The 21097-nt window shown below is 47.8% G+C and overlaps 2 protein-coding genes across 2 annotated transcripts in view; both read left to right on the forward strand.

Moving 5' to 3' along the window:
* Positions 1–14167, forward strand: LOC310758716 (uncharacterized protein). The gene is made up of 3 exons (XM_083605612.1): positions 1–301; positions 8901–9370; positions 13953–14167. The coding sequence occupies exons 1-3, from the start codon at positions 299–301 to the stop codon at positions 14110–14112; spliced, it is 633 nt and encodes a 210-aa protein (XP_083461738.1). The 5' UTR covers positions 1–298; the 3' UTR covers positions 14113–14167.
* Positions 14168–18931: 4764 nt separating this feature from the next.
* Positions 18932–21097, forward strand: part of CHRNA2 (cholinergic receptor nicotinic alpha 2 subunit) — a gene marked incomplete at its 3' end in the record, with an annotated part of 29553 nt that continues 27387 nt past the window's right edge. Inside the window, exon 1 of the mRNA XM_083605275.1 lies at positions 18932–19563. The remainder of the gene's footprint in view (positions 19564–21097) is intronic.

Raw genomic sequence — 21097 nt, forward strand, 5'->3', positions numbered from 1 at the left:
CTGCCACAGCACTGCGAAGGAAGGAAACTTCGCTCACAACAAATGCTTTCTGCTGACACGGTCCATCTGTCTAGCCTCCCCATGCACAGAGCTGGCTCTCTTGACTGGTAGATTGACTTGGGTTGAATCCATAACTGACCCACAGGGAATTCCAGAGAGATCGCTGGAGGAGCTCTTAGGGCAGACGACTCCCAGAGACGTTTTTAAATTGCCCATTGCATCGCTGACATTGGAGGACAGCTGTCACTCTGATCCACTGCTGAAGTTCGCACTGAATTGCACCGGAGAGATCTCTGCCATGGTGAGTCGGAGACTTTTTGGTTCATATTATCTCTGCCCAGCATATTAAAAATAGGTGTTTTGTGTGGAGGGAGAGGTTGGAGTTGATCTGCTATCTATTCCTGTCTTGAAGCGGTTTTCAAATTAGGAGTTGTCCAATCTGCATTCTGAGAAACCTTTAGTACCTGGAACAGGGCAGGTGTGGCAAATGCTTTTCAGTCTAACCTCCCCACAAGCAAATCAGAACAAATGTGCAATAATTTTGCCTAACCTCCCAGCAAAGCGTGTGACAAGCAAATTGGGATGGAAGCTCAACGGGCAGGTTGTCTGAAAGTGACCTTGCAGCACTAATGCAGGTCGAGTTTGCTACTCTGCATTTTCATTAAAAGCCAGGCTAGGGTCATCTAAAACAAACAAACAAAAAAACTTACTTAATTGATCATCTGAGATTTAGTCAGTTAACTTATCTGTTAAAGGTACATTCATTGCACATGAGAAAAAAAGAGCAGTGGTTCTAAAGAGGGGAAGCTAGATTCTTAAAAGACCGGCGGGGCAGGCACACAGGACCATAGGTCATAACACTGACTATTTCATCTGCATATGCAAATTAAGGAAAACATTTAGGGAAAATGTAATGGGGGGAAGGGTAAACAAAATCCAAAACATCTCCCAGTGTCATGGACCTCATCAGATTCAATCATCCTCCTTCTGCTATTTTCTTTCTTTCCAAAAAACACCCTGCAATTCTAAGGATCATGGGTCTCCAAGATTTTGCTGTGTGTGTGTAAACAACTACAGAAACCAAAAACATGGAACGCACTGCACAAAACCAAAAGAGAATTGTATAATTGTATAGTTGGAAGGGACTCCAAGGGCCATCTAGTCCAGCCCCCAATAACTTGTGTGTGAGTTCTCAGATGTGCCACAAAAAATTTACTAAAAGCCCCAAAGCGTTTTTTCCTGAAATTCCTTCATGGGGGTGGGGGGGGCATCTTGAAAGAGATAGACATACCAAAAGAAATGAGGACTTTATTTATGTATGCCACTACAGCAGCAAGAATGTTGATTGCACAAAATTGGAAGACTGGAGAAATACCAACTAAAGAACAATGGCAAGAGAAATTGCAGAACTGGCAAAAATGACAGATAGATTAAGAGAAAAAGACAACCGTGACTTTGAAAAAGAATGGGAGCTATTTATATTATATTTGCAGAAGCAAAGAAGGTCAATAGACTTGATGGCAGGATTTAAATGAACATTCACATTATCAGAAATTATTAGTATTATTATTAGTAGTATTAGAAATTAGAAATTATTAGAAGTATTAGCAATTTTTAGTATTAGAAAATGTTTAGAAAATAGTGAAATATTATGGTGTATTTACTTTTATTTTTAGGTTTTTAGGCTTGGTGTTATGCCATTAGCAACTTTTTTCTGTTAGGAGATAGCAAAGTGGGTGAAAAGAGAAACAAACCAGAAGCGGAAGTTGGGGGAGGCCCTGGAGGGGAGGGAGGGAGGAATATATAGTAAAAGTTAAGAATTTGAGATGTATGTAATGAATGAAAAAGAAAAATGAATAAAATTTAAAAAGAAAGAAAGAAAGAGATAGATATACATGTAAGAATCTTACAAGCAATTCAACAGTGACATAACACATACAAGGTGACGCTGACACAAAAAACCTCCACAAACCTTAAGCAACAGAACAAAATATCATTATCCCCCCAATCTCCCCCCCCCCTGGACATCTCTATTTTGATCAGAGAAATGTCGGAGTGTATGGAGTTATCCGACACCCAAACCATTGAAAGGCAATCCCTATATAGGGAAGGTTTTTTAGAAAATGTTTTATTATGTTTTTATATGGGACGCGGGTGGCGCTTTGGGTTAAACCACAGAGCCTAGGACTTGCCGATCAGAAGGTCGGTGGTTCGAATCCCCGCGACGGGGTGAGCTCCCGTTGCTCGGTCCCTGCTCCTGCCAACCTAGCAGTTCGAAAGCACGTCAAAGTGCAAGTAGATCAATAGGTACCGCTCCAGCGGGAAGGTAAACGGCGTTTTTGTGTGCTGCTCTGGTTTGCCAGAAGCGGCTTAGTCATGCTGGCCACATGACCCGGAAGCTGTACGCCGGCTCCCTCGGCCAATAAAGTGAGATGAGCGCCGCAACCCCAGAGTCGGTCACGACTGGACCTAATGGTCAGGGGTCCCTTTACCTTTATATTTGTTGCAAGCCACCCAGAGTGGCTGGGGCAACTCAGTCAGATGGGCAGGGCATAAGTAGTACGGTAAAATGGTTGTTGTTAATGTTATTATGGAATAGGACACCCCTGTTTTCATCCGAGAAATGTTGGAGGGTATGTAAGCATCTGCAGAAGATGAGAGAGAAAAGAGGCTTTGAACGGGAAAGGCAGAGTCCAGGGAAATACGATGCTGTGTGGTTAAGAACTTGGTGATGCGAAAATAAATCCTTTGTCGGCCAGGCATTTGGTGGCCCTTTCAAAGCCAGGGCTGATCATATGTTTTTCCTCTTTTTTGTGCTTGTCTGAGATCATGTTTTTTCAGGCCTTTCCAAACTTGCTCTGAAAGGGATTCATTGTCTGGTGGTGAATACCAGACCCTTAACGCCTGAAAAAGAACACAGAATCTCTGGAAAAATAAAAATTACCAAACCATGTGATGTGGACAGTACAGCTCACGGCCACCAGATGTGGTTACGGCAGCAACTCGCTTAAATGGCATTGTTCTTATTCTTATTGAAATTTGTTATTCGCCCTTCACCCTAGGGCCCCAGGGGAGGTTGCAACTAACATGCAACATTCATATTGAAATATAGCACGGCACAATATTAAAAACAGCCTAAAGCAGCTTAACATTGCGAGAATAAAGTTGGTCCTGGAAATTTGTCAAAAGCCAGGGTAAAGGTTGGATGGTGTCAGCTCTTTACTGAACATCCATTCTGATTGGTTTTCAGGGAGGTTGTACAACATTGCGTCAAGCAATCATTTCCCCACATCTTCCATTGCCCCATAATTCTCCTTCAGCATAATTAACCTTCCGCTTAGTTATGCACAGCATGGAGAAAGCGAATAGAGAAATGTTTCTCTTCCTCTCTCATAACGCTAGAACCATGAAGCTGAATACTGGAAGAATCAAGACAGATGAAAGACCCTCCAAGTGCCCCTATTTGGGGGAGACAGTCCCGGATTTACAGAAGCATACCCTCCAACATTACTCTCATGAAAAGAGGGACGTTCTAAGGCAGTGATGGACAAACTTGGCCCTCCAGCTGTTTTTGGACTACAACTCCCATGATCCCTAGCTAACAGGACCAGTGGTCAGGGAAGATGGGAACTGTAGTCCCAAAACAGCTGGAGGGCAAAGTTTGGCCATCACTGTTCTAAGGCAGGCTTCCTCAAACTCGGCCCTCCAGAAGTTTTTGAGACTACAGTTCCCATCATCCCTGACCACTGGTCCTGCAATCATGGAGCAGGAATTCTAACACAAAGTGGGTCTGCAACTTTAGCATGATTGCATCGAACGTTGTATCGCTCAGCTTGGCTGCAGCCACCAGAGCCTGGGCCATCTTGAATGTAGCAGGACCCCACACACTGACAGTGTAGCCCACTTCAGTTTGGGGTCAGTCACCCTATTGGCTGCGAGGAAGAACTCCAGCCGGGTAGCAGAGGAGTCCTATTTCCCTGGAACCGTGGTGTCAAATTCCTTGATGTGGCCCTGGGTGGTCATGACGGCCGCTCTGTGTGATCTGGCTTGTGGCTGTCTTCAACTGCCTCCCGCAGTTTGGTCAAACTCATGCTGGTAGCTTCGAGAACACTGTCCCACCATCTCGTCCTCTGTCGTCCCCTTCTCCTTGTGCCCTCCATCTTTCCCAACATCAGGGTCTTCTCTTCTCATGAGGTGGCCAAAGTCTTGGAGCCTCAGCTTCACGATCTGTCCTTCCAGTGAGCACTCAGGGCTGATTTCCTTCAGAATGGAGAGGTTTGATCTTCTTGCAGTCCAGGGGACTCTCAATAGTCTCCTCCAGCACCACATTCAAAAGCATCCATTCTTTGGCGATCAGCCTTCTTGATGGTCCAGCTCTCACTTCCATACATCACTACTGGGAAAACCAGAGCTTTAACTATACAGACCCTGGTCGGCAAGGTGATGTCTCTGCTTTTTAAGATGCTTTTTAATAGTCCAATAATGCATTTTTAAGTAGACAAATTTGACTATTAATTATAATTAAATTATAATTATAATTACAGTAAAACTTCTCCGTCTTCTTATTTGATTGTGAATATGCTGACCGAGTCCCCCTTTGGAATCGGAGGCCTGGGCCAAGTGGCCCACATGGCCCCCCCTCTGTCTGGGCCTGGTCACCAGTGAATTGTAGGTTAGTTCCCACAAGACAAGACACAGCGATAACAGCAAGAACCTTTCTTGATCTACATAACTGGGAAACAGGGGCAAAGCAACTGCTTATATATATTTCTGAAAGCCTGGGCCACTCCCACTCCCAACATGATTGGCTGTCTAAACTTCCAAACCGTGAATCGCGAGTTCAAGGGCCAATGGCAGTGGCCCGAATCCTGAAACGTTCTGTGATTGGACAACATGTGTTGAATCAGAACACAGGAGCTCAAAATCCTTAATCCAGACTCAAGCTCAGGCAAACAGAGACCACTGAATAAATAACACTGGGATCAAATCAGAAACCAGTACGGCTTCTGTAAATCTAGAACTGTCCCTGGAGAATAGGGGCACTTGGAGGGTCTGTGAATCCACAACAACTGAAAGTCCACTGTAGTTCCCTGCTCCTGTTCTTAACTAGGGCTGGGTCATCCATGCCCCACAAGAAGAGGGGACAGAGCAGGGTGTGGTCTCATCCTGGGAGGTGGGACGGCAATTCAGCACAGTTCCTGACTCCTTAATTCACATTCCCGCTGACTGCGATTCAAAGGAAGTATCTAGAATTAGAAGTCTGTTTGGATGCCATCTGGCAGCCACGCAGGTTCTCTGGAAAAGGCAAGGTTGTGACTTGCAGGGAAACAAAAAGCCTTTGTAGTGTGCACTTAATAGGCAGCTGGTTTGGATCATGCAAGGGAGGGAATCAGAAATGAATCGGGCGAGAGCAGTCGGAGGGCTTCGCACAGCTACGAAATCCAAAATGCTGAAAGCTTTGCTCAGGGAAACAGGCACCCTGGAATGCATCTGTGGGGTGAAGCATAAAGACCCCGGACAGAGAGGGGTCAGCTGTAAAACTCCGGGTAGGAACAGATTCCACTCACCCCTTTTGCAAAGTACCAGGAAGAACATGCAGACAAAAGGCGAGCCTGCTGGATCAGGCCAATGGCCCATCTAGTTCAGGATCCTGTTCGCAGAATGGGTGGTTCACCCAGGCACCTGAACAGCTTCCTCCACCGCTGGGCAGACCCTCCAAGTGTCCCTATTTTCCAGGGACAGTCCCAGATCTACAGAAGCCATTCCAGTTTCTGATTTGATCCCAGAATGTCCCACTTTTCCTTGGGACATCCCTATTTTCATTGGAGAAATGTTGGAGGGTATGGAGTTATGCAACGCCCAAGCCAAGGAGGTAAGGAACTTTTCCAGGGAGTCTTCTCTTCTCATGAGGTGGCCAAAGTCTTGGAGCCTCAGCTTCAGGATCTGTCCTTCCAGTGAGCACTCAGGGCTAATTTCCTTAAGAATGGATAGGTTTGATCTTCTTGCAGTCCATGAGACTCTCAAGAGTCTCCTCCAGCACCAAAATTCAAAAGCATCAATTCTTCGGCGATCAGCCTTCTTTATGGTCCAGCTCTCACTTCCATACATCACTACTGGGAAAACCATAGCTTTAACTATACGGACCTTTGTCGGCAAGGTGATGTCTCTGCTTTTTGAGAGGGTGTGGAGGGGTATTACTCAGAAGGCGGGTGGGAATGGGTGATTGGCTGATAGGTGTGGTAAACCTGTTGACGCCTGTTAATGACTGCAATTGGTCTTACAGGAAAAAGCAAGGGGTGAGATGGTTAAAAAATAGCTTTATCATGTATAATGAGATAAGAATCCAAAGACTCTATTCAGGCCAGGTCTCTCCATGGTTTTAAGTTTGGTAATGAGTTGCCATTCAGCAACTTCTCTTTCCAGTCTATTTCTGAAATTCTTTTCAGTAGCACCTTAAAGACCAACTAAGTTAGTTCTTGGTATGAGCTTTCGTGTGCATGCACACTTCGTCAGATTTTTTTGTTTGTTTGTTTGTTTTGACTATGGCAGACCAACACGGCTACCTATCTGTAACTGAAATTCTTTTGTAATAAGACAGCTACTTTGAGATCTTGTATAGAATGTCCTGGGAGAGTGAAGGATTAAAGGCAGTAATTAAACACGTGAGAAGAGTTTGCTGGATCTGGCCAATGACCCATCTAGTCCATCATCCTGTTCCGTCATTCTTCGTGTGCAAAAGTCCTCTGTCTTGCGGTTTCCAGCAAATGGTATTCAGAACCATAGAATGGTAGAGTTGGAAGGGACCCCAAAGGTCATCAAGTCCAACCCCCTGGATTTCAGGAATCTCAGCTAAAGCATCCATGACAGATGGCCCTCCAGCCTCTGCTTACAAACCTTCAAGGAAGGAGAGTCCACAGAAGCATTGGGGTAGCCTTCCCTGGGTTTGTCTAACCTTCTCAAAAAGCCGTCTCAGTTGGTATTCACCACTGCTTCCTGCAACAGGGAGTTCCATAGATTAACCGTGTGTTACATAAATAAGTGCCTCCTTTTGTGGGATGCCTCTGGGGAGAATACCGAGTGCTGGGTTTTTCGGGACTGAACGCCAGAAGGAAAGAGGGGGAAACCTTAGCAAGGCAGATTATTTTTGTCAGGCTGTCGGGCTGTGCAGGGCACAGGTGGGCAAGAGACAGCCGTGGCAGGTGGCCAGGTGGTTCTTGCCAGGGGACGGTTGCTGGTTGCCAACAGCAAAGCTGTGATGATTGCTTTCCTGGCAGGAAGGGAATCTGGACACAAATTATTGCAAGGACGAGCTGAACGAAAAGGAGGTTGGTGATCCTAATTGCTAAAAACTGGGAAAAAGAAATTGTGCCAACACAAAAGGAATGGCAAGACAAACTGTTAGAGTATATTGAACTGGCTAGATTGAGACAATTAGAGATCACGCTAGACAAGAGTTTCAAAAAGCATGGGGGAAATGCAGAGAATACTTGACAAAACAGTGCCCTAAAATACATACCTGGACTTGTTTTGATTAATGTCTGCAGGAGACTTTGTGGATATTTAAGTTCTAATTAGAAAAATCTTAATAACTATTCATAAAGGAAACAGCTTCTAAGAAGTAAATAAGGAGGCCAGATACAGGATAAAGGAAGTCTTTTATTTGGTTGTTTGTATTGTTGTATGTTATGCTTATTGTATGTTATGTTCACGTTTAATGAGGGTGGATTTCTGTATGGAGGGGTGGGGGTTTATGTTATGTTGCAAATAAAATTTCCAATAAAAATTAAAAAAGAAAAGGATCTTTGTGATGGAGGTGAGGGGCTTTATTTGTACCAATCAGCCTACAAGGTAGTAGCAGTTGTTGTTGTGTTAATTAAATTTATATACCACCCTATGCCCAGGGCAATTCACAACTACAATAGTTAGTTTGTTAGTTCGTTCGTTGCAGAAACTCTGTCCTGCCTTTTCATAGACTCATAGAATTGTAGAGCTGGAAGGAACCCCAGGGGTCATCTATTCCAACCCCCTGCAATGCGGGAATCTCAGCTAAAGTATCCATGACAGATGGCCATCTAACCTCTGCTTAAAAACCTCCAAGGGAGGAGAGTCTACAGCCTCCCAAGGAAGCCCGTTTCACTGTCGAACAGCTCTTGCTGTCAGAAAGTTTTTCTGTATGTTTAGTCGGAATCTCCTTTCTCGTAGCTTGAAGTCATTAGTTTGGGGTCCCAACCCCCTGGAACAGCAGAAAACAAACTTGCTCCGTCTACCATGTTAAAGCCTTTCAGATACTTGAATTATTGGACCATCCGATCACCTCTCAGTCTCCTCTCCCCCAGGCTAAACACCCCAAACTCCCTTGACTGAGTTCTTCTCTCTTTTCCCACACTGGGAAAAGCACTGGGCTTGGAAAAACAGGTCTGAATGTTAGGATATAGTTCCGTTCCACCTTAAAAGGAACAGGCATGACTGTTGTGTGTCACATGCCTGTTTACTTCCAGCACAGTCTGCTGGGAACTTCCATTTGTATATTGCTTTTGCTAGTGCTGTTTTGCTTGGAGACAAAGGGAAGCAGACATGTTTTTCCTTTGTTCCTGAACTATGCTGAATAGACACTGTAAATAATGCTTACACATGTCTCTGTCCGCCACTTCAGTTGTGAGGATCTATTCACTCTACTGATAAGAGCGGACACAGCTTCTAAACATATCTGAGGCTCATGCCGCTGATTGATGCTGTTCCAAGGGAGACAGGTGTTCGCCCGGCTGCCGGCCGGTGTCTGGAGCCAGCTGGGGGCCAGCCAAATGCCCCCATCTCCCCGGCAGCATCCCAACACTGAACTCAGGTGTAACCACCCACACCCCATCTCTGAGAATAGTGACTCGCCTTTCCTTGTTTTCCAGGTCACAACAAGACCATTTGGGGTTTGGAACCTGCTGCTAGGGCTGAGTCTTCTTATACCCGCTCAGAGCAAGGAAAAGGAATCACTGGGCAATGCCACGGTGAGACCAACCCCAGAAGATCGTGGAGATCAGTCCCCAAATCCAGACTTTTGTGACTTCACATTTCACATCCCCTGGTCTGGGAGCTCTTGCACGCAGATGACCCAGGCAACCGCCACGCCAGCCTCACAGGAAGAGCTGGACCATCTCAAGATCTTGTTGGAGGACCTTGGAGGCAATCTGAAGAGTCTTCAGGAGGCTGCAGCTCTGGAGGCCGGTCAGTCCAGGTACCAGGACATCGTTTCTCAAGCCCTTCCAGATGTGAGAGAGGCCAACGGGGAGTTCCATGAGATCCTTGGAAAGTTCCTGCAGGAGTTGGAGGAACACATCCATGCAGATGATCATCTGCATGCAGAGGACGAGAAAAAGAAGTAGGTGCTTCTTCATAACAAATGCTCTTTTTGCGGAGCTTAGCAATGGAGCACAGAGCTAGCTGCTTTGTACATCCTATATAATCCTCTGCAGGATTAGCGGGAGGGTGAGTGGAAAGGAAGGAGATCTCTTGTAAAACTGGAACCTTGGGTCAGCCAAGGAAGTAACTATTGGCAAAACCTATTGGTGTTTCACAACTTTCCGACTAGTTGCAGGACCTTAGCCGACCTAGCAGAGTACACGCAGAATCCATGGAAGCAATTGGCGACTTGGCTGCAGACAGGATAGACGAAGCAGGAACCAGGAACTTGTAGTTAGGTATTTATTGTATACAGTGGACTATTTACAGGAACAGAACACTGATCTTTTGCTAGCTCTCTCTGACACGACTCACAACTCCTACACTGACACACAGAACTACTGAACACCTGAACTACTGAACTAACACATTCCAGTTAGTAGGCCATTAATTATCACTCCCTTGAGAGAGCTTGACCAATCAGGGAGCTGTCTCCATTCCTCTGTTATCACCAGGCAGACTTACTCCTTCAGATTGCCTTCTGGCTGCCTGCCAAACCTTAATTGACTCTGTGTGAGTAGCTGCACATACACAGTTTCCCAACAGTAACCAGCAGGCAGAGGAAAGGAAATCCTTCCTTCTTGGGCAGGGGACACATTGAATTCAGCTCCTACTTAAAGGCAAAGTTACCTGGTTTGCGCTTTCTGAAATTATTATTATTATTATTTTATTTATTTATACCCTGCCCATCTGGGTGGTGCCCACAGAATATTAAAAACACGATAAAACGTCAAACATTAAGAACTTCCCGATACAGGGCTGCCTTCAGATGTCTTCTAAAAGTAAGATAGTTGTTTATTCTTTTGACATCTGATGGAAGGGCGTTCCACAGGGTGGGTACCACTACCCAGAAGGCCCTCTGCCTGGTTCCCTGTAACTTGGCTTCTTGCAGCGAGGGAACTGCCAGAAGGCCATCAGTGCTGGACCTCAGTGTCCGGGCTGGACAATGGGGATGGAGACGCTCCTTCAGGTATACTGGGCCGAGGCAGTTTAAAGGTCAGCACCAACACTTTGAATTGTGCTCGGAAACGTACTGCGAGCAAATGTAGGTCTTTCAGGACCGGTGTTATATGGTCTCCGCAGCTGCTCCCAGTCACCAGTCTAGCTGTCGCATTCTGGATTAGTTGCAGTTTCCGGGTCACCTCCAAAGATAGCCCCACGTAGAGCGCATTGCAGTAGTCCAAGCGGGAGATAACCAGAGCATGCACCACTCTGGTGAGACTGTCTGCAGTCGGGGAGGGTCTCATCGTGCGTACCAGATGGAGCTGGTAGACAGCTGCCCTGGACACAGACTTGAACTGTGCCTCTATGGGCAGCCTGAAACATATGAAACAATATGCAGCCTTTGAAATCCACGCTTTTCTAGAGCAAAGTGTGCACAGAAGTGAATATATTAATGAAAATAGCATACAGAAATGCAATATGTTGGGGGAATTATTTGCAGAAAAAAGGGGGGGGAGTGAAAACTGCATATAAATATAGGTCTATCAGGAGGAATTCGTACTGCAATGCTGCCAAATTTTGTGGAGGGCAGAACATAACCAGTGTGGCTCGTAGCCACCCATAGTCCTCTCCTCCTCCATGAATTTGTCTAATCCTCTTTTAAAGCCGTCCAGGTCGGTAGCCATCACTGTCTCCTGTGGGAGGGAGTACCACAGTTTAATAATAATAATAATAATAATAATAATAATAATAATAATAATAATTTATCTGGCTGGGCTTCCCCAGCCACTCTGGGCAGCTTCCAACAAAGTATTAAAATACAGTAACCTAGTAAACATTAAAAGCTTCCCTAAACAGGGCTGCTTCCAGATGTCTTCTAAATGTCTGGTAGTTGTTGTTCTCTTTGACATCTGGTGGGAGGGCGTTCCACAGGGCAGGAGCCACCACCAAGAAGGCCCTCTGTCTGGTTCCCTGTAACCTCACTTCTCGCAATGAGGGAACCGCCAGAAGACCCTCTGTGCTGGACCTCAGTATCCGGGTAGAACGATGGGGGTGGAGATGCTCCTTCAGGTATACTGGACCGAGGCCATTTAGGGCTTTAAAGGTCAGCACCAACACTTTGAATTGTGCTCGGAAACGTACTGGGAGCCAATGCAGATCTGTCAAGACCAGTGTAAACTCTGTTCTGTGTGAATAAGGATTTTCTTTTGCCTGTCCTGAACCTCCCACCTTCACCTTCTCTGGATGTCCATGAGTTCTAGTCTTATGAGAGAGGGAGAAAATCTTTCTCTCTTTCGGTTTTCTCCATGCCATGCCTCCTCTTGTAAACTTCTCTAGCAGGCCTTGCATTACGTGTTGCAAGGAGAGAAGCTTGTACATTCAGCCTGCAATGCTGAGAGACTGGGACCGGCTAAACGAGAGCAATTTCTTTATATATATTTTTCTGCTGATTCTCAGGGGTTTCTCCTGGGGAATTTGCATTGCCCCGGCTCAATTTCACATCTGAGCTGGAATTTGGCCGGCGGTTTTGTGGCTGTGTAACTCACTCAGCCACCAGCTCCCTGTGTGATGGATGCCATGTCCCAACAGGGGGGAGAGAGAAAGAAACTAAAATCTTGCTCCTCGGTCTCCATTGCCTCCTGTCCTCATATTCCTGTCCCCCCACTCTCCTGCACACCCACTGTGCCCTTGAAAACATCCAAGCCCCCCTCCCTGCTTAATAGCACCACAATAAAATGAATGGGAGGGACGCGGGTGGCGCTGTGGGTTAAACCACAGAGCCTAGGACTTGCCGATTGGAAGGTCGTCGGTTCGAATCCCCGCGACAGGGTGATCTCTCGTTGCTCGGTCCCTGCTCCTGCCAACCTAGAAGTTGAAAGCACGTCAAAGTGCAAGTAGATAAATAGGTACCACTCCGGCGGGAAGGTAAACGGCATTTCCGTGCGCTGCTCTGGTTCGCCAGAAGCGGCTTAGTCATGCTGGCCACATGACCCGGAAGCTGTATGCCAGCTCCCTCAGCCAATAAAGCGAGATGAGCACCGCAACCCCAGAGTCGGACATGACTGGACCTAACGGTCAGGGGTCCCTTTACCTTTACTAAAATGAATGGGCATTAGACACAGGGGAGTCCAGAATTTAGTGATACACCATCTGCTTTACTTGCTGAATGCCATGGGTTCAATTCTCAATGGCGTCTCCAGAGAGAACCTCTACCCAGTGGCTTTAAAATTTCAGTGGCACCCTGTGCGATGCCAAAATTGTCCCCTCCACTGCCTCTTGCCTTCCGTTGTTCACCATTATTGCAGCGCCCCTGGCGGCACCCTCTCGACTCAGCGCAAGCCAAGTGTAAGCAATCGGTTCGCACTGCCCAGAATCTGCTGCTGCTCTTCTTGAAATTCTGGAGAGCTGCTGCTGGTCCGTGTGGACTTCTGAATTGTGGGAATGTTCAGGGTGGCAGGAGAGGATATATTGTTTATTAATATCATTCCTAACTTGTGCTAGCAAGTTCCTTTACTTAGCACAGTATATATTCCCCTTCTAACACGCACAGCAGAGAGCTGGTTGCAGGCTCGTGTGAGCCTCTCACTATATATTCCTGGTAAAGATAAAGGGACCTCTGACCATTAGGTCCAGTTGTGGATGACTCTGGAGTTGTGGCGCTCAGAGCACGCCAGGCACTCCTGTCTTCCGCTGCCTCCCGCAGTTTGGTCAAATCATGCTGGTAGCTTCGAGAACACTGTCCCACCATCTCGTCCTCTGTCGTCCCCTTCTCCTTGTGCCCTCCATCTTTCCCAACATCAGGGTCTTTTCCAGGGAGTCTTCTCTTCTCATGAGGTGGCAAAGGCTTGGAGCCTCAGCTTCAGGATCTGTCCTTCTAGTGAGCACTCAGGGCTGATTTCCTTCAGAATGGATCGGTTTGATCTTCTTGCAGTCCATGGGACTCTCAAGAGTCTCCTCCAGCACCAGAATTCAAAAGCATCCATTCTTCGGTGATCGGCCTTCTTTATGGTCCAGCTCTCACTTCCATACATCACTACTGGGAAAACCATAGCTTTTGCAAATTGAGAAGCAGAGACTGGAGGGTGGAGCAAGGCAGGTGGAAAGAGGCCTAGCCTGATGAAGTCTCCCCCCTCTTCCCTCACCAGCTTCCTTCTCCTCCTCTAGCGCAGCTAGACTGCTCCTCTTCGCCCCTGGTGCTGCTGCTAGGAGTCTGTTCCTCCGAATCTTCTTCCTGTTCATCACTTGCAGAGGGGGCTATGACACTGGAAAGCAGATCTGCGAGAATAGCACAGGGTCTTGTGTTTCCTCTGATGATGATGATGATGATGATAATAATAATAATAATAATAATAATAATAATAATAATAATAATTAATAATAATAATAATTTATTATTCATACCCTGCCCATGTGGCTGGGTTTCCCCAGCCACTCTGGGCGGCTTCCAACCACCTATTAAAAAGTATGATTGCTCATAAACGCCCACAACACCTTCCTCTTGTTTTTATCCCATTTTGGTAAAGAGGGTCTCCATATTTTCTCCCTCCTCTTCTGCGTAGGTTAAACGAACACTTGCGGGGGATGGACAGGATGCTGCTGGTGACCAGCCACCTGGCCGAGCAGCTGGACCAAGCATCCCAGGACCTTCTGGTCAAGATGACCAGCCTTTTGGAGAAACCAGCCACCCGGGTGGAAGGAAGCGCCCTGAAGACATCTTAACCGCGCATCCCGTTCTCTGTTCGCAAAAGCATTAAAAGAAAGGTCTCAGCATTCATTGTGGAATCGGTTCCAGTAATTTTTTATTTCCCCCACCGTGTGCACGTACGTTCCTCATCTCGTGGGGACACTAGGTGGGTCATGTCTCGCTCAGAGAAGTCTCATCTTTTGCAGTTCTCGCGCACGCCTGCACAGTGCAGGAAAACCCCACACGACAAGCAGTAAAGGTAAAGGTAAAGGGACCCCTGACCATTAGGTCCAGTCGTGACCGACTCTGGGGTTGCGACGCTCATCTCGCTTTACTGGCCGAGGGAGCCGGCGTACAGCTTCCGGGTCATGTGGCCAGCATGACTAAGCCGCTTCTGGCGAACCAGAGCAGCGCACAGAAACGCCGTTTACCTTCCCGCCAGAGTGGTACCTATTGATCTACTTGCACTTTGACGTGCTTTCGAACTGCTAGGTTGGCAGGAGCAGGGACCGAGCAACGGGAGCTCACCCCGTCGCGGGGATTCAAACCGCCGACCTTCTGATTGGCAAGTCCTAGGCTCTGTGGTTTAACCCACAGCGGCACCCGTGTCCCTTACGACAAGCAGTACCAGGTGCTAATTCTGGGCCCTAGGGTAGGGGTGGAGAGTAAATATAAATATAATAATAAATTTTTATTTATACCTCACCCTTCCGGGTTTAGAAAACCGGGCTCAGGGTGGCTAACAACAAATTTAAAACACTTAATTGATGCAACAAAAACCAGCATAAAATACAGTATAAAATGTGAATAACAATAATTCAGAATTCAAAAATCAATTTAGGGGGGAAACCCATCCAATAGGGATTTTAGGGATTTAAGAAGGCATCTGTTTCCAATCCAGCCCATAACTGTCTCACACAGCACTGTTTCCATTCTACTGCATTTCCTCTTCTCCCAAAAGTGATGCTATTCACCTCCCTGCCTCCTGTGGCAGAATTCTGTTACTTACATAAATCATACCTGTGATTCCTGCATCGCAGGGGGTTGGACTAGATGACCGCTGGAGTCCCTTCCAGCTCTATGATTCTAAGAATGTCAGCGTAACTTACATGCAACTTATATATAATACGCAGCATCTTCAGGTAGGGCTCTTCCTTTCAGAAACCATGGACAGCATCTGCCAGCCAGTGGGGGTAAAACTGAGGCATGTGCACCAACGTGTTATGCATGAATCATAAAACGGTACGGTTGGAAGGGACCCCACGGGTCATCTAGCCCAACCCTCTGGTTGCTATTGTTGCATTTATATTCATCCTCTCCTCCCAGACGCTCCTGGCAGTGTACATAATTCTCTACCTCCCTGCTTTAGCCTCACAACAACTTTGCAAGGTAGGCTAGGCCGCGAGGCAGTGACAGTGATCTTTGTGACTGAGCGAGGACCTGAACCCAGGTCTCCCAGGTCCCAGTTTGATACTCTAACCACTCCACGGCACTGCCCCAACTCGGGGTAAGTCAGAAGGGACTTGGGCAGCTGTGATTGCCTCACCACCTCTGCCCACCTAAGACGGGGCTCATGGTGCCCCATCCGACACACAGCTCCAGGCATAACCCCATGAAGGCTGCCTGGCTGTGTGGTGCAGCAGTCATAGCTGTGGGAATGTTCAGGGATGCAGGAGAGGATATATTGTCTGATTATAGCCTTTCCAACTTGTGTTAACAAGTTGGGTAATGTTAACAAAAGGGTAATGTTAGCAAAGTAACATTAGCCTTTTTAAACTCACAGCAGATGTGTTAGCTCAGGCTCGCTAAAGCCTCTATAATAACTGTTCTGGTATTTCCCCCTTATTCCCTCATAAAAGATAAGACACGACACAGTCTTCTATAAAAGTATAAAAAGAGTTTACTCACTCACATTCTGTTCACAATCGGATCCCAGAAGGCAGACTTAGCTTAGAAAAGTAACATACACCTGGAAACTATCTCATAAGGAGACAGTCCCTTTGTCCTCTCTTGGCTGGAAGCAGATGTTGCTTCTTCGATGCATGTAGTCAAAGAGAGAGAGAGAGATGGCGGCTGCCCTGCCCTGTGCTTTTGTTGTTACCTGCACAGATGAGGCCACGCCCACCTCTAGTCCCATGCAGAGGAAGTCTGTCCCAGCCCAGAAGGAAACAGGAAGTTTACCTGCTGGCTGGACAAACATTCCTCCCCATGTGTAAACATGTTCACTCTAGAAATGTTGTACTTGACTGCTCTTGTGTTGCTCACATCTCACAAGAGCATCCGACTAGGAGCCAAGAGAGCAGGGTTTGAATCCCTACTTGGCCATCGTGAAGCTCCCTGGGTGACCTCGGGGGCTGGTCACTGCCTTCCTCACAGGGTTGTTGTTTAGCGAGGAGCGGGGGATGAGCCACATACGCCACCTTGAGCACCTTGGGGAGGAAAAGGTGGAACAGAATTGCAGCAAATTAATCAATATCTGCGCTGCTGCTCCTGTGGGGAAGCTGGTGTCAGCCAAAATACTGGCATCTTGTGTACAGGGGTATTTCAAAGCTCCTTTGAATTCTCCGCTTATATCCTTTTCTCAAAGCTGCCTGGATCCCTCGCACGAATTCCAAGCTCTCCTTTCACACTTCTGAAAATCAATTTAAGGGAGGCTGGGTGCTCTGAAACACCCCCCCCTCCACAAATTAATTCCCCAGGGACTCGGCAGACCATCCTTCCTTCCTACATATCCTCTCTCTGTGCTTGAGCAGAATGATAAAGATGAATCAATATCTGGTATCAGGAGGTAGCGTATGGGTCTCTCCCCTCCTGAATGGGGAGGTGTTTGGTTGACTGCAGTGCCCCCTGGCGGCACATTTTGTTCCTACTAAAGGCTTTTGCCGAAAAATAACTCCAAAGTGTTGCATCTAGCAGTGCTCACGCGCCATACCTGTCTCACCTTGCCTGCCTGGTTAAATCTTTTAAATCAGCTCAGCGCTGTAATATTAATGAAAGCAAGCAAAGCAACCTGGCTATCTGGCCACGATCCATTAAGGGCTACCCCACAACATTTGCATGGAAACTAAGAATTGTATTTCGGTCGGAAACCCCAGAGAGATGGGACCCACTTCTGCCACTTACAGTCCCAGGCGTCACTCTCTGTCAACCTCCTGCTGGGGAAAAAAAATAAAATACTAATTGGTCCACCTTGCAATGGTGATCTGAGGGTGAACACAGCAACTTAATGGTCAAGGCATTGTGATTGTGCAGTGTTGTTAAGCCGTCCTGAGCTGGGCTCTAAATGGAGAGAAACGTCTCTATAAATCTCTCTCCAAAAGCTCAAAAGCCCCTACCTTTTCCATGAAGCCTTTGGACCCCCCCACCTTCAACCAAGTCCAAGGGTGCTTCTAAATGGGGCACTGAATATTGCAAATGGGCCGTCAGATATTGCAAAACTGAGAACAGGTTGTTGCTGGGGTTTGTTATAGAAAAATCTTGCTAGATTTACACTTGGAACATTTGAAGCGAAAGCCGACGGTGCGTGGCTCTGATCGGCTGGCCCTTGTGACATCAGCAAGACACACACACACCCTAACCCTAACCGGTTTTGCATTTTTTGGAAGTTTTCTTCTTTTAAAAGGTGACCAATAGATTACCGAATGCCGTAACTTTTACGCAGACCAAACACATGGAGTAAATGCCAGAATGGTGATTGAATTTGTGCTCAGCAGTTGCTGATATGCTTGGCTGGAATGGGTCACCCCCGTGGTGCACTATGCAGTTATTTGCAATTACAGTGGTACCTCGGGGTTAAGTACTTAATTCGTTCCAGAGGTCCGTTCTTAACCTGAAACTGTTCTTAACCTGAAGCACCGCTTTAGCTAATGCGGCCTCCCGCTGCCGCCGCACGATTTCTGTTCTCATCCTGAAGCAAAGTTCTTAACTGTTAAGCTGTGGGTGAACATATCAGACGACACAGTGATTCTCCAAACAGCTCTTGTTTATTCACAGGTCAGAACAGAACTGAACTGAAGGGTTCAGCCAGGCTGCTTATATAGAGCTCCAGTACAACGTAACTGTAACAACTTTCTGTAACTATCCAATCACTGAACGTCACTTTCGATCCCTTATTTGCATATGTGGACCTGAGTGAAAACTATCTACAGTATCCCCCTGCTGGCCCAGGGTGAGAACTTCAGTACATAACATTAACCCGAGATAATATTTCTGGATTAGCGGAGTCTGTAACCTGAAGCATCTGTAACCTGAAGCGTATGTAACCCGAGGTACCACTGTATCCTCAAGACGAGCCTGTGAGGTAGGCCACTCTCTAAGCCAGGCACACTGTGGACGAGCCAGCGATGCATCTCCAATATCTATCTGTCAGCATTTCAGTGCCCATAAATTGCATTTCCAGCGCACCTTTCTCTCCAAGCTCAAAGTGGTGTATGTGGGTTTTCTCCTCGCTGCTCATATAATCCCCTCCACCACCTTGTTAGCATGAGAGAGGCAGTGGCTGCCCCCACGATGTCACCCCGTGAGAAATCGAGTGAGGTTTCGAACCCGGGTCTCTCCCTGGTCCTAGCCCGACGCTCTTAAGCGTCGTGCAATGCTGGCTCAAAGCTACCCATCAAACCAAATTTCGACTCAGGCTACCCATCAAATCAGCCTAATAGGAACAGTGGTCCTTTCGAGCAATGCTAGACTCTGGGGGTGAACCCCACTGACTTCCAGATGGGGTGAGCGGGTCCCGCTTTTTTCTTGCGTCCACCCCAAAGTCCTGCCGCCATGGGTGCTGCTGATTTCGGATTCCACGCCGGATCTCTCCCAGCCTCCCCTCCCTTCGCTCAAAACAAACCCCGTTCCGAACAGATGCATAGCCCTTGCCTCTAGAAACGCTTGCAGCAAAAAAAGGCTTAGGGAGAAATCGAAGCAGCCCGGGCTGCTGTGGGTCTGCAGGAGCCCCCGAGCAGTGTGCAACGCCTCCCCTCTCCCTGGTTCCTGGCGCGGCTAAGACCCCAGACCCTCCTCCTTCCTCCTTGTCACCCAAAGGGGGAGGACACAGCCCAGAGACTCGAGTCCGCTCCCTCTCCCAGCCTCTGTCGTCACACCCAGAGTGGGAACCTTTGCAACAGCTCGCTCTTTTCCCCCGTTTGCAAGGAAGCAGTCTCTCTGCATCTGGACCACCGCGGGAGGAGCATCCCGGGACCGCTTCGCTTTGCAGGGCAGAGAAGCGAGGATGCTCTGCTCGGCAACTTAAGGGGAAACCGGCAGCCAGGAGCAGCAGCAGCCGCCCAGCAGCAGCGCAAAGAGAGATGTGGGTGTCATTGTGAGCGCACGTTTTTTCCCTCCTTCCGAGCTCATGCCGGCCGCCTTGGCCGAAGTGTTTGGCTGTGCGGTTTGAGCTCAGAGGAGCAGCCCCCGAAAGAAGCCGGGAAGGTTGCGCTCGGAGCCTTAGAGGGTCCGGCTGGCCAGGAATTGAGCAGGAGCTCTCCTCCCGACAGGTGAGTGATGCTTTTTTCTTTGCAACGGAGCAGGCGGTGGAAGGGAGCGCAGCGCTTGACCGTCAGATCCTTGGTCAGATCTGTTCTCTTCCCCACCCCATTCACCCCTTCTGCAACCGCTGCTCGTGTCCCTCTCCTCCTGTGACAAAGTTGGCCCGTGCAACAGCCGAAGGGAGAAGCAAAGTTTTAGCAACGTAGGGAGCTGCCTTAGACCACTTCTTGATCTAGCCCAGTGGTGTCTGCACGGGCCGGCAGCAGCGGCTCTCCAGGGTTCCATGCACGGGCGGTTCCCAGCCATACTCGGGGGTTGAACCTGAGAGCTTCTGCATGCAAAGCTACGGTCCTCCTCTGGGCATGATCCACCGGGGAGATCTCCTTTGCAACGAATGGGAACTGTGCTAGAGTGGGGTTGCTTTTTATGGTTTCCCCCCTACATTCTTAAAAAATGCAGGATTTATTTCTTGGCTAAGATTTATTCCTATGCTCCAAGTACATGGAAGACTGGGATTATCTCGGGGGGGGGGGGGAATCACTGGGATGGCAACCCTGGATGACAATGTCCCTTTCCAGACCTCAGGATACAAGGCAAACTTCGGAGGTTTTTAATTTTTGAGAGCCAGTCTAATGTAAGGGCTGAAAGCATGAACTTAGCTTGAGCTGCAAACTCACTTAGGCAACTATCCTGCACCCATTTACCAGGAACTCACTGAACTGAGCGAGAGACTTACTTCTGAGTAGAACTATAAGGTGCTGTGCTGTAAGTGAGCCAAACTAAGCCAGTGTTCCTTCATTTGCACTGTGGGGAATAACCATCCCAGCCTACTTTGCAGGATTGTTGTACGGGGCTCACGAAGGCACACGAGGCTCTGAAGGAGTGAGATGCAGACCAAGCATCATTATGATATGGAGCACCCAGACTGGGCTTCAGTTTGCATGCAAACCGCCTTTCCCTGGCTTCGAAACTGCAATGTTTTTCTCCTGCACTGGAGAAAAAGCAGTTGTGTGTGTGTGTGCTTGTGTGTGCTTGCGCCTTTCACAGAGCTAGTTGAGAGTTAGCGGGTGGGAAGCTGTAGGCAATTCCTTAGGGAAAAAAAACCCAGCGGTTCTCCAACATTAACTCCTAGCAGGACAATCAACGCTGGGGAAGATCAGCAAAGCCTACAGCCTGTGCAAGTGTGTGGCTGATTTGCAGAACTTCCAAAAGGAGGGTGCAGTCCTGTGCATTGCTCACTGTTAAGACCTTGATTTATGAGGGGGATCTGCATGAAATTAATCAGTTAAGTAAAGTGGGGGAGGGGCCAGCCTCCATCTGATGGGCTTGGGAAGACGTGTGTTTGTCAGTGGAAATATATAGGAAGGGGCCTGTCTGTTTCTCCACCCAGACGGGTGCTGTTTACTCCGACTGATAGTGGCTCCCTAGACACAAGAACTTAAGAAGTGCTTGCTGGATCAGGCCGAAGGGGCCCCATCCAGCCCAGTGTTCAGCTGCCCCAAAGGGAGGTTCCGCAAGCAGGATCCTGCAGTTTCAAGCAAC

Source organism: Podarcis filfolensis (assembly GCF_964270895.1).
Source record: "Podarcis filfolensis genome assembly, chromosome: 3".
NCBI lineage: Eukaryota > Metazoa > Chordata > Lepidosauria > Squamata > Lacertidae > Podarcis > Podarcis filfolensis.